General features: G+C 41.1%; 1 protein-coding gene across 1 annotated transcript; it reads right to left on the reverse strand.

The window, feature by feature from the left end:
• Positions 1 to 2423: 2423 nt before the first annotated feature.
• TCTN3 (tectonic family member 3) lies at positions 2424 to 13338 on the reverse strand. Its single transcript, XM_009081056.1, has 12 exons — positions 13224 to 13338; positions 10450 to 10580; positions 9767 to 9875; positions 9578 to 9696; positions 8449 to 8484; positions 7970 to 8044; positions 7743 to 7868; positions 6659 to 6754; positions 5690 to 5787; positions 4900 to 5065; positions 4084 to 4221; positions 2424 to 2645 (listed from the first exon to the last, which is right to left on the reverse strand). Exons 1-12 carry the CDS (start codon positions 13336 to 13338, stop codon positions 2424 to 2426), a joined length of 1431 nt encoding a protein of 476 aa, XP_009079304.1.
• Between the last annotated feature and the right edge of the window lie 307 nt (positions 13339 to 13645).

The following is a 13645-nucleotide window of genomic DNA, read 5'->3' on the forward strand; positions in this document are numbered from 1 at the left end:
CTCGGCCCCGCCCGCCAGCCCCTGCCCTCGAACTGTTGTGCTTCTGTCTCGTAATCCGAAGGAATCAATGGTTAGGATTGGAAGGGACTTTAAAGATCATCTAGTAACGATCATCTACGCTCCACACTGGGAAAATCAACTGACTGCCTCAGAAAAGGAGACACTGCAACGCTGGTTCTAGATACAGTGCTGGCAGCAAAGGAATCACACAGCATTGTCTCAGCGCTTTGTCATGAAATGCTCAATTCTGTGTATCTGTCTGCTTTGTGTCTGGCGCTGTCACACAGTTGCCTGACACCGAATTGCAACAGAGGCTATTTAAGATCAGGCAGTGGTAAAAAACACAATATGACAAAGCAGGCACTAAACACTGTCATAGGAAACTGCAGATTCTAACCACATTCATTGGTATGGCATAGCTAGAATTTGAATGTACCTCACTTCAGACTAGACTAGGTTATGGACAAGGCTCTTTCCAGCTCTGTTCCTTGCTATGGCAAAATGTCAGAGGAGCCAAACGTTGAGCTAGAATATACAACATGTTGGAGGTTAGGGGTATGGCACATAATTACAATATAAGGTGATGCATTCTCACAGTACTTCATGTATTTGCAGCTCATAGACTAAAAGCATTTCTTAACACCTTAACTGAGTTACCTCAATGCAGAAACAGGGATACAAGATCCTTTTTATTCAAGCCATATCCTGACACACTTGGCGGGTGACGTTTGGCAAGTTTCTCCAGCTAACTCTGTTAATTCAGTTACTGCCACCAGAAATTAATTTCCTGGATTCCACAAATTAGTGGCATGAGAGGACATGGGACACACTACAAATATGTTTTGCTAAATGCTTTGTAAAGATATTACACGCAGAGCTGAGAAGCCACATCCATCTCAAAATCAAAGCTCGCAGCTGTACTGGTCCCACCAGCCCAGTAAGACTGGAATGCACATGGAGTCAGGTCAGATTTCACGGGCTGCCCCAGAATCAGAATCAATGGAAGCCACAGACCCTTGCATGGAATTCTTTCCCAGCTAATAAAGCATGCAAGCAATCACAAAGGCAAATATGTAAAGTTACTCCAAATCCTGCATGTTTTAGATGGGACATGATTTTGTGTTATTCATGTTATCTCCTTTGATATCCTGACTAATTACAAATCTTTCAGTTTATTTTTGCTCTTTTTTTTTTTTTTCAGTTTGTAAGGAGGGGGTTGCTATACACAGTATAGGTACAAATGCAACAAATACATTTCATTAAAGGTGGGCTCGGATTTTCTTGCCCATTATTGATTCCACTGGAGTACTTGACAGCAGACAAGGCAGATTGTTCAATCATCTGAAGAATTTAAGATAAATAATAATAAATCCGTTGCTAAAAAGATATACGTCCATCCAACAACTTCTTCGAAAAATGGAGCAGATTTCCTGTGTGACGGAGTGGGGCAGACTAGATAATGAGAACATCACCTTCAACTTGAAAAACAATAAACTTATACCCTGGTCCAGAGACTGAGCCAGACTCATAATACATCTACAAATTCTTCCAAAAATAATGATTTTTTTTAACTTCAGGACCATTCATTCTGGTGTGCCACCTAGAATTTCAGTGGCTATCATTTTCAGTAGCTGGAGCCACAAGAGAATGTTTCTTATCCAGGAAAAACTGTATTCAGGCCTGCTTCTTCCAGGAAAAAAACCAAGATCAGGAAGGAACATGTCTTGACAAACCACTAAAATCCGATTATATTTCAGAGTGTGGGATATTTACAATTACTTTGCTTTGTGTAACACTATTGCTAATGTAAACTGATTAAACCATGAAAAATCCAACTGAGTATCTATATTTGAAAAGACACAGATTAATGAGTCAAAAAGTGTCATAGTGGCATGGCTGTCATGTAACAACACGTTAAAGGTGACTGGCAGACATGTCTATTCATAAAACAAGAATTCAGGCCACCTGGGAGGGCTCCTGTATTTTAAATGTTCAGCTAGATCCATATAGAAAAATCAGGTGCTTGTCCAACAGAGAGGTAACTGAATGCAGCTCCAAAATGCTTGGATTGAACTTCGCTCCTTTCTCCACACTCCTAGGTTTAGAGAACACTCTTGGTCTCTGGGAACACAGAATAATCGTTTTGATGTCCCCCTCCTTGTCCCTTATTAATGCAACGTCTCTCGACCCCTCCATTTCTCAAGTGTTTCACTGCAGTGACATTCACAGATGGTACATACAGAGAAGAGGGGTGTGAGAGGACACAGGACAGAAGCTGGCCACATGGCTTAATCCAGGAACAGAAGGCACATAAATATCATAGGCACAATATAAGAACCTGAGGAGAAAAGCCTATGATCTGTATCGTATTCTGAACGCATCAATTCACTTACTGAACTTCCAAGTACAGGCCTCGTCTATTTTCAAAAGCAGAGAATACTAGACATTATTAGAATCAACAAAAAATAGCCAGCCAGATCACCTCTATAGCTTCTTTCTAACTTCAGTGCCACCTTAACTGGGAAAAAGATGTCAAATGGGAGTTTCCAGTGCATTTGGGGCTGGCCTCGTGGAGGTTCTGGCCAATCCGTCACGTCAGTGAAGGTCACGACAGTTGTCACAGGTAGTGCGCTTGTCCTTAGGAACTGCAATAAGAAGGAAAGCACAGGGAGTTTAATACAGAAGATCTATCCCTCCTCAATTTTCTAATGGAGACCCACTGTAGAGGACTGGCAAGCAAGATGTGTTTAGGATGGTAGCAGTTAAGTATCCTGAGTTTTCAGTGGAGTAACCCCTCTTTCCCCAAATTGATACTTAGCAGGTAAATCGAGGGCACAGGAAAGGTCAGTAGCTACTGTGCATTGTATGTTACAGATCCCTGAAATGGCACCAGCGACTCAAGCTCTGCTAGAGTAAGCCTTATACTCAGAGGAAAGACATAGCTAGTTAGTGATGAGAGCAGAGGGAGAGCTAGCTTTATGGTTTATAGAATGAAGCCATGTAACAGCTCAGATTTAGAAAATATTTTTGTGCGGTGGGGGTGTCAGTTTGCCTCAGGGCAACACAAGTTTTACAAAGTCAACATCTTCCTATCATGTTCTCTTCATGTATTTTGCAAGAAGGCAGGATGAAGAGGTACCATGACACACATCCAAACAAGTAATGTAAAATCTCATTTAGACTGAGTCTGAAGTTCAAAGAGTATTAACAGAGCAGACAGACACTTTCCATGTCATACCTCACTGCCACAATAATGCCATGGGCAGGTGTCAGCTGCTCCCCCTAACGCTCCCATAGAGAAGTATAAGCCTTGAAATATACATGCTGCCCAAAAGACTATGCAATGTCAGGAAACAAAATGCACCAAAATGGGATCCACTAACACATGCTTGAAAAAGACTATTCATTCTCCTTTGCAGACCTGTTAGCTCCACCTTACTGCTGACATCACAAAATCATAGAAAGATTTGGGTTGGAAGGAATCTTTAAAGGTCACCTAGTTCAAGCCCCGTGCAATGAGCAGGGACATCTTCAACTACACCAGGTTGTTCAGAGCCTCATTCAACCTGGCCTTGAATGCCCTCTTTCTGGAGCAGAGCCTTCCCCACTAATTCTACAGATCGGCATCCGTCTCTTCCTCAGCTACCTGCTGGTGATTTCAGAACTTCTAGATGAACAGAAATATCTTCTTGCACAGATTATCAGCATTCTGTGGAGTCCGTGAAATATAAGTCAACTCAAATTTCATATCAAGGCTTTAAGAGACAAGTAAATAAAAATGGAGTTACTAAAAATTTGTCACTACAGCTTTATACCAAGCAGAATTTAGAGTTCTTAAGTGGCACAAAAGGTTGGAAAGAAGGTACCTTTTCCAACTGTGCAACTGAGGACAGAACTGAAAAGACCACAAAACAGCCTTTCTCTAAGGAGCTGTTAAATACAAACTCTTGCCATTGCAGCCAGACCATTGCCAAAGTTCAATAAATCTCAACTAAGTTTCAAGACCATTTGATTCTTTGGTTCTTAAGTAACCTGTAAATCCCATTTAATTACCTCTGTCTGTGAGAAGTTTTAATTCCATACCTTCAGGGGGTGACACTGGTAAAAGTACCGTGCACCCAGTATTTGAGCCTGTGGGTTGGACAGGAGGCCCACTTTAGTCCAAAATATCTGTATCTCCAGGGTAACAGGAATCATGCAACAGGAAGTGCAATTCACAGCCTGAAAATAAAATATACCCCAATGAACTTAATATAGCATTTTGAAAGTGAAAAACGAGCGTTACAGTCAAAGTCTAATAGTATGGATAGTATAGGTCACAGAACCCGAATCAGACGCTTCAGTGCTAACTCCATAACTTCTGGTCAGGCCAATCACCCATTTTGGAGCTATATCCATCTCACTGTCACCTCATTTCCAACAGAATTTGTCTCAGCTCTACCACTTGGATATTGCATCCCAATAGATTAATAATTATTAAAATACAAGTACTTGGGTTGCAAAGTTTTAGCTATATTAGGTAATATAGAAATATCTCTAGGAACTGGGAAATCAGAAAGGATAATAATAAAACATCAAATTAATAGGAAGTAACCAGGTACTATTAGTTCTAAAAGGCTGCCAGAAAATTATGTAATACGACACTGGACTCAGTATTAAACTCTTTTTGTCTATTTAAATAGCAGGAACAGGATTCAAGAGATAGGAAATCCATCAGAGTTTGACTGGGTCTTTTTGGTTTAGGAAGTACCCTAATAATAATGACTGCTTACAGGTATTGACTCCTGAGAGTCAGAGGATCATCACAGAAACAAAGTCCAGATGCTCATGCCTCACTGAGGCAATACAAAGATATGAAAGGAAAAATGTTCACAGCTGGTCTTTTTGAATTCATATTACCTGCACACTGCAGTTCTGAATCAGAATGGCTGTCCACTCTTCTGTCTGGGCTGAATAAGCACTGCCAGTTACAGCAAGGTCCTCTGCTCTGTTCATCCCCTGAAAAGCCTTGTATAACTTCTTTTGGATGTAACTACAGTTACTGTCTTCCAGTATTGGGGACAGGCTGAAAATGAGAAAATAACAGCTTTGACAAAGTGATTTCCAGGACAAAAATACCCCGCCCCATCAACATCCTTAACAGTGAGTATTTCTTCTTCTCTTGTAACGACTCAACATGTATTAGTATCGAATGGATGCAGTCTCAATTCTCTCTGCAACAAGAAGGGAGAAAAACATGGCACGGTAATAATAAATAAGGAAACCTGATAATAATAAGGAAACCTGATAATAATAAGGAAACCTGACAGCTCTTTAGCCATCTTATCACATCAGTGGTCCTGCACCTGCCCTGTCAAAAGAATGATCCAAATCATCAAAACTCACTATTAAAGACTCTTTTGTAATTCGCTTCTCAAATATAGTAGCTACTCTTGCCCAAGCCATATTGCCAGACTACAGCCTCACAATGTCCCAGAACACTCTCACAATGTTCAGATTATCCTAGCAGTCCACCACCTCTCTGATAGTAAAGTTCTCTTACAAGTCTACGAAAGACCTGCAGAAACCCATTGGTGACCTCGAGGAAGGACCTAGGCTCCACAGCACTGCAGGAGAGACTATCCACAAATGCACTGAGTCCACACCTCCCAACTGTGTCAGGAGGGATGACTGCACAGCGTGTTGTTACCTGAGTTTGCAGCCTGTTCTCGTATTCCTTCCAAACTGTACCATGTGTCTGAGGAACTGTGAGCAACTTCCATCACTTTCACTCCATAAAATGCTCATCTGACAGACTGCATGTCAAGAAGCCAAACAAAAGCATAAATCGACAATACAGGACACTCCTCTTGTATTTAACAATACACTCACCCCACATTCCTCCTTATTCCTATCAGAGGACTACAGTTCAGTTGTGGCCAAAAGGCCTGCTGATGGCTGCCATGCAATACTGAGATGTGCCCTCTGTGCTGGTTTGAAAGCAAACCTGTGAGAGGCTCTGCGTCAGAAGTACAATTTAATATGTAACACAAACAAAACAACAACAAATATAACAGTACAAATTAACAACCCAAAAGAAACCACTGACAGTCAGCAAGTAACCCGACACCCTGTCAGTCAGGGTGTAGTTGTAGTCCGATTAAATGGTGGCTGCAGTCCTCCTGGAGTGATGGGTCTGTGGGAGCAGTGGTCCCGCAGATCCGATCCTCTCCCGAAGGTTTCAGCAGCAGCCCCTTGTCCTCTGGGGATCCAGCAGGTAAAAAAAGGTGCCTGTGCTGGTTCAAACCCCAGCTTATATCTCTGTGGGAATGCTTGGCTCCTCACCCCAGGTAGGAATGCTCAGCTTCCCCTCACCCCGAGGTGAGGCATCTCACAATGGGCCAACGTAACTCTATGCATGCCTGAGTCCCAGACAGCCCATTAAACAGACACAGCCCCGTGGGGGGGAGCCATCAGGGACCAGGAGGAGATAACGATCACTGCCCCACTTGCTTTAACCCTTGTGGAGACGACAATAGAATACATACCATTGGCTACCCCCACACTGCAACCCAGGACACCCTCATAGGTAAAGGCAGAATCTCACAGTCCAGACAGCAAAGCACCAGAAGTCAATAAACCCAGTGATAAACAAAAACTGACAGCAGGAAAAGGATACATGCTGCATGGCACCATTGCTGGCAATCAACAGCGGTGCTCCATTGATATAGCCAGGGTTTCCACTTCTAGGCAATGCATGAGAAAGGGTCCTGGTCTACAAAGATGCAAAGGGAATAAATAGAAAAAGAGGAAAATACTAGCAGCAAAGACATCCATCTGTCTCCAAAAATCAAATTCACAATCTCAAAAGTGTAAACATAACCCATTTTTTGAATGACTGAATATTATGCACTACTAAAACTCCTGTTATTCGTTTCTTACCCAGCAACTTCATTTGAAGTCCAGGAGGTAAAAAAACTAAATGCTACTTCCCTGAGATGTGGACACTACCAGGACAGCTCCTGAGAGAATGGATCCCTATTGCTCAGCATTTGTCTCTGAGGAACTGAACGTACCGGTCGGAGCAATTCAACAGATGAACTGCAGAACAAACCCTGCCTTGACCCCAATTCTTAGTGGCAGATTCCACTTCTAAATTGTTTTATGGGGAGAGCTTCTGGGGATAGTTTCAACAAGGTTGCACTGCACACTTATCAGCCCCTGAGGTCACCACCTATCGAACTTTATATTGCCTCTACGGGACAAGATTTACGTGAACTTAACACACATCAGTATTTCCCAGATTTCCACCCCCTCCAAAGTAACTCTCCTTCCCACTGCACAGGCAAAATTAAACAAGTACCTAGAATAAATTTAGCAACTTTGTTCACAAACACTGAACACCTCAGATGCAGCACTAGCTTCAACCCTTTCCTTCATATGACCATGCTGGTGACTCTTAACTCATCCCCTTCCCTTCTATCCCCACCAAAAAATACCAAAACTAAACCAAATCAAAACAATAGCAAAAATGGTCAGATAAAAGTAATCAGCCCCTTGAAATTTGTGCCATGTAAGACTATCATAGTTTACTTGAGACCACAAACGCATCCTCTCCTGCCCTTAATCACTACCTGCACCCCAGGGTTCTGTTACTACTATACCAAAGTGACACTGCTCTAATCTTTTCACATCTCATCTGTCCAAAAATGGGTCATGAACTACAAACTTGGTAAAAGCTCAGGGAGGATGGGGGCACTGACCCAAAAGTGCAATGTGAATCGCTGCTGCAGAGAGGATCCAGAGCTCCCAGAGACGTTGATCACTTTGAACTGGACAGAAACACTCTGAATTCCACTTGTGCCACTGAACTCTATCTCATAGATAACCTGAAAGTCCAATTCAGAGAATAATCAGAGGCAGAGTAAGGTAACAGGGCAATGACTTCAAGTTCATGTTGAGTGGCTCAAAGGGAAGAAGGTTCATATACCTCAGAAACAACATTGGTACATGTGTTGTCTGTCATGTGGGGAGCTTCGGGCGGTGCGACGGCAGTGACCCGTACCTGGAGACAGGAAGCATATTAACCACTAGCAATTATTTACAAGGAGCGTGCACTTTTTACTCTTTTCCACTGCTTTTCCATCCAAGTCAGACTCACCTCCCTGCTGTACCTGTGAACTGTGGGCACATCACCCTGCTCCAGAAGCCCAATTTTTTCCCAAGGAAACACAGTACCTCCTTGACTCTAGCCCTATCTATGTCTATTCATTTCAAAGTACATCCTTCCCTATATCCCTGTTTTTTTCCATATTATCACATTTTTGTCAAAAAATACACCTTGTCTCAAACACAGCACATTCCCATTCTCCCAAGTTCCCAACCCCCAGGATAACTATGAATACTTAAGATGCCAGATATGTTTTATTTCAGAAGTAGAAATTATTGTCATTGGCAATAGAGACTGACCTTCATGGACTGCACAATTGTTTCATTAACTGGGACCTGGGGAAAACAAACAAACCATTATAAAACAACAAAAAAAAACAAGTCAATTTCTGAGTTTGCAAGTGCCTAAAGTAATGAAATCCTCACTAAATAGAGCCCAGATATTATACTGACAAAAATTACTTTGTTTATTTCACGTGTAAAACCTGCCATCAGCTGGTAAACTATAAATCACAGACATAATCCACAGAATGCATTTTAAAACATCAGAAGACAAATTTAATCTTGGCCTGGCTAATATCCTGCAGAATGCAGATACTTTGAAGTATCACGTCTCTGATCCTTTCCAGGAACTCCTCCTTCTGCAATAAAGTAATTATTGCAGCCTCCAGTTAAGGAAAACTGAGTTCTGGCCACAGTGACAAAGAAAGCTCTGACAACATGAATTAAATCTTATCAACAGAATACTCTCTACTACAGTTATGTAGATTTAGATTTCTAATACAAGGCTGAGTCATCAGCCTCAATAAGGTGTTAATATTTACAATGTTGTTTTCTTTGGAACACCAGAGAAACTCAAGAAGGTGAGAGGATATATTTTCACATTCACATTCAGTCAGACCAGCATGATGGACCCAGGGAAGTAAAGTAGCTATTTTGAAATTGTCAGGGTAAATAGTGGGGAAATTGAATTCCATATCAACCTATGAATGTAAATTTACCTAATATAGGGAAGTGGCCTACAGTATGATTTTAGGGATAACATATTGTATAAAACAAATCTTCGCTCTTTACTGAGAACGCGCACTGCTTAGTTGATCAAGTTGATGGAACAGATAGGAAGCCTTTGATAAATAGTCTGTTTAAAATGCATGACAGCTCTAGCTAAACCATTAAAACTACGGAGTACCTATTAAATGCATTAAGAATTTGCTAATAACTGAAATGTATTGGAAAGCAGTTTGAATTGAATTGTCACCAATCATGACATTTTTAACAGGTTTCACAGCAAGAAGGCCTCAGCAATTGTGAGATCAGGGATGACATACCAGGTGACCTTCCGTTTTCCAGTTAGCTAAAGTTGCAGTGGAAGGCAGTGGAAAGTCAAGCAACTAAGACTCTGAATGAAATCAAGAAATATGACATGCACCTTTAGCACAGTGAAGTCACGGTAGTAGGAGGCAGCATCAAGGGCAGGGTCAGTCATGCAGCTCTTGCTGAAGTTTGCAAAAATCCGAGTACAGCTTGTACTTTTACTGTCCAGAAAGCCTGAGTAAAGACATGACAACAGATAAAACAGAAGCAAACCACTCTAAGAAAGTCTTTCCCCTTTACTAACCGGCAGGATTTCCATCAACACAAAGTCCACTGGCTCCCATTTTTACTGGCTGTTTAAGTGTGCTCAGTACAGATGATGAATCAAAGTAGATTAGGATTGGATCACCAGCCTGAAAAGACAATTTGGAGAAATCACAAAGTGATACACCCAGTTTTGTCTGAAAGGCTGTCCAACCTCTTAAATACATGAAAACTATTTAGAAACTTTTTATATAATAAGCAAAGAACTGACAGATAAACAGTTCAACAGTGTGCTCTGGTAGCCAGGAGAACCAACTGTGTCCTGGGGTGCATCAGGGCCAGCATCGCCAGCCTGCTGAGGGAGGGGATTATCCCACTCTGCTCTGAACTGGTGCGGCCTCATCTTGAGTCCTGGGGGCAGTTTTGGGCACCACAACATTAAGAAGATATAAATCTACCGGACAGCATCCAAAGGAGGGCTAATAAGGCTGACAGAGCACCAGAAGTGTTTGGCCAATGCTCAGGCACAGGGTGCACAGCTGGGGTGTCTGTGCAGGAGCTGGACTGGTGATCCTTGTGGGTCCCTTCCAGCACAGGTTCTGTGATAACATCCATTGTAGGAACAAATATAAGAATCTTTGAATCTGTTCTCATTAGATCTCATTACAGATAGCTTTAGTAAAAGTGTATCTGAAAACTGCTTTATATTTTGATTCAACTCACACGGTAAAAGGCAGAGAATGGTGGCTGGACTTGTGACGGTGCTAAAAAAGAGTGTCTGCCATACTTCTGTAAGAACTTCACAAGACCAGACTCTTCGATATCCTTTGGTTGCTGGAAATAGTTCAGCTTTGCTAGAGTTTGAAAAGAGAAAAAAAAGAAATCTGCCAATATCAAATTACTAGAAAAGATAAATATTGTGCCAATATTTTTAACAAGAACTTCAGTAACTATAAGCTAGCTAGTGCCTTATATTAATTAATTCATAGTAACGCTTCTAACAAGTGTTAGTGCAAGGCTAGTACAAACAGGATGATGTAATGAATACTAGTTTGTACTGTCCATGGGAAACATGTTAATACACAAAGTGACTTTCCTAAATGCATGAAAACTGCTTACAACTATATTAATATGTACTGTAATTTCTGTGAGATGTCCAAATTAGACACACATGACATTTCATTTACAAAGCACTACCAATTTGTGAGTTTACCAGAAGTAACATTAAATGGATTCAAAATGATTAAGGTTGGTAAAATTCAAAGTAAATAGAAGAATAGACAGTAAGCATTCCAAAAACCAGACTTTCTATTAGTATCCCACAGTGATGCTCTCCTGACCTGGTGGTATTCCATGGTATGGTGACAATAGTATAATGTATTAAATTACCACTGCTTAAGCACTGTCATAAAATGGCACATTATTAAAGACATGCTATGTAGACTCATCCCAATCCACTAGTTTGAACAATAATCCTTTTCATGCTTTCACATAAAATATCTTACAAGTTTCAAGGGCTACTGATCTTACTGACAACAGGAACAAGCAGCGGTATTCTCAATTACAGTACCACCAAAAGAATTTAGGTCGTCCGATAGGTGTTTTTGGAAAAAAAAACCCAGAAAAAAAAGAACTTAAGTTTTCAAATGTAATTCTGGTATTCAAGGGCACAGCAGATGCTCAGAAGTACAGCAGAGCAAATGGCAACAGAAGTTTTAAAATATTAATCAAGCAGTCAACTAACTCTTCTAATGAGATAAAAGTCAAAGAAATATTAAGCTTCTACAAGGTTCACAAAAATAGATGCAGCTTGCTTAATAATCACTTGATCACTTGAGGGTATAATCACTGGACTGAAAAGAAAGTAGCTGCAAAGCTGAATTCTTGCTAACACAAATTAACAACTTTACATAATGCAAAATATACCTGAAAACTGGAAGACCTTCTGCAGTAAGATGTACAAGCTGCTAAGTTTAGATGCTATTTTTTTCTTCCAGAAAAAGGCAAAAAAGAATTTCAGACAATTTAATCTGCTAGCAATGGTTTCAATGAGGACAAGTCAACCTATGCATCACTGTTACTGGTCACAATAATTCAGTAGGGTAAGAGCCTGTTCCCACTTGCCCTTTTTCCAGCAGGCCCTCTGGAGCAGGCTGAATTATATTTCTGGCAGTGGTAGCTCATGGCACCATCCATCCTGGAAAAGCTGCTTCCACAATCAGTTGATAAGAATATATGTGGCTCTATATTTCCTTAGGGAAACTCAATGGGGAGAAGGCTGCTTCTACCAGGAAAGGTTATAAATCAAAAAGTCTTCCCCAGACATTCTTCCAACAAGCACAGAAAAGGAAAAGGCCACGTGAGCAGAGAATTCTGTTCCCAGGTGTGCTACACCTAACATAGACATACAAACAAATGTTTAGACTTGTTTGGTGGGCTTAATCAGGTGACAGATACGGGCTCCGAAATCTGGTGCCATCAGTATGGATAAAGACCATCCTTCTTGCAGGTAACATTACAAATTCAGAATCCTTCTAATCCTACTTTTATGATACTGTGGGTGGTGTGGGAGAAGGGTAAAATTTAGATTCCAAGTTACAAGCTGGAATGCCCAGGAGTCTGCCAGCACTTTCAGCTGTGGTTAAACCCTCACCAAAATTCATCTTTAACTCTGAGATCTACTGAAAACTGGAATGGACTACTACCTGTCACACTGTGTATTGTGAGGCTTTCATTGTTTCTTTGCTTTCCCCTGTATGCAGAACATTCGGGCAACATCTGTAAAAAGCTGAAAGCAGGACTAGATAACATGAAGCTAACTGTTTTGACAAGTTGTTGGACCCATTAACTCTGTGAGCCCCTCCCAGCCTAAAATGCTCAATGATTTAGGTCAGAAGTAGGTGGGACTGTGGGACCAAACTCCCAGACAAATGACTCCACAGAGAAAATGGTAAGTGTTCAAATGTGAGACCCTAGTGAATTACAATGAATGCCAGAGAGCTGGACACCAAATCAGTCAAATGAAGCACAAAGTGGAAAGCAGAAACAGAAAAGAGTGTTAACAGCATACTCTATGGGGGTATATGACTACTAGACAAAAAAATCATTGCCAGTAGAGAAGGAAGTGTGAAAAATAAGCATAGAAAATAAAGAATCCAAGATACAATAAGAAGTCACTTTTTGAAAAGGATAACAGTGGGATATTTCAAACATCAACCCTTATTTGCTGCTCTAAGTGCAGCAAACTAAGTAAGGTATCTCAGATACACAAGCAAAAAAAGCCTGATCTGTGCTTAGCCAAAGACCCTACCCTTAAAAGGAGTGCAATAATATTTTCTCCTTATTTGTCTTTGGTGATCAGACCCCGATTCACTATGGTCACTCTGGAATTGTAACAGCCAAAATCATTAGTAACAATGAAAACGTAAGTTAAAACCAAAGATTCCCTAGGCAGAAGCAACCTGTGAATGCAATGTGTGAAAAGAAAGGTTACTCACAGTCATTCAGCTGCACACAGAACAGATCATGCCCACCAGGGACAACAACGGTGCCTGTAGGATATGGAGTGTTACTTCTGAACACGAGGGACTTTTCCACACACACTAGACTCATGGGCCTGCAAAGATAAGCCCCCCACAGCCCCAGCAAACTGTTAAAGGTACCGTTTTTGCATAATTCCATATTTTACATTACTTTATGCCAGCAAGAGAGCACAGTATTACTTTTCATCAGTTTACATGAGCTGCTGTACGACCTGCATTGATAATCAATTACATATAGCCTCTCATGTCAATGTAGCAACTTTCTGCATTTAGATATCGCTCTGACATTCCCTGGAAAAAGAAGCAGTACAAGAAAACAAATAAGTGTGCATGTACTACATCTCCTCTCCATCCTCGTCACGGCCCCAACCCGCAGA

Source organism: Acanthisitta chloris, unplaced genomic scaffold (assembly GCF_000695815.1).
Source record: "Acanthisitta chloris isolate BGI_N310 unplaced genomic scaffold, ASM69581v1 scaffold5648, whole genome shotgun sequence".
Lineage (NCBI taxonomy): Eukaryota > Metazoa > Chordata > Aves > Passeriformes > Acanthisittidae > Acanthisitta > Acanthisitta chloris.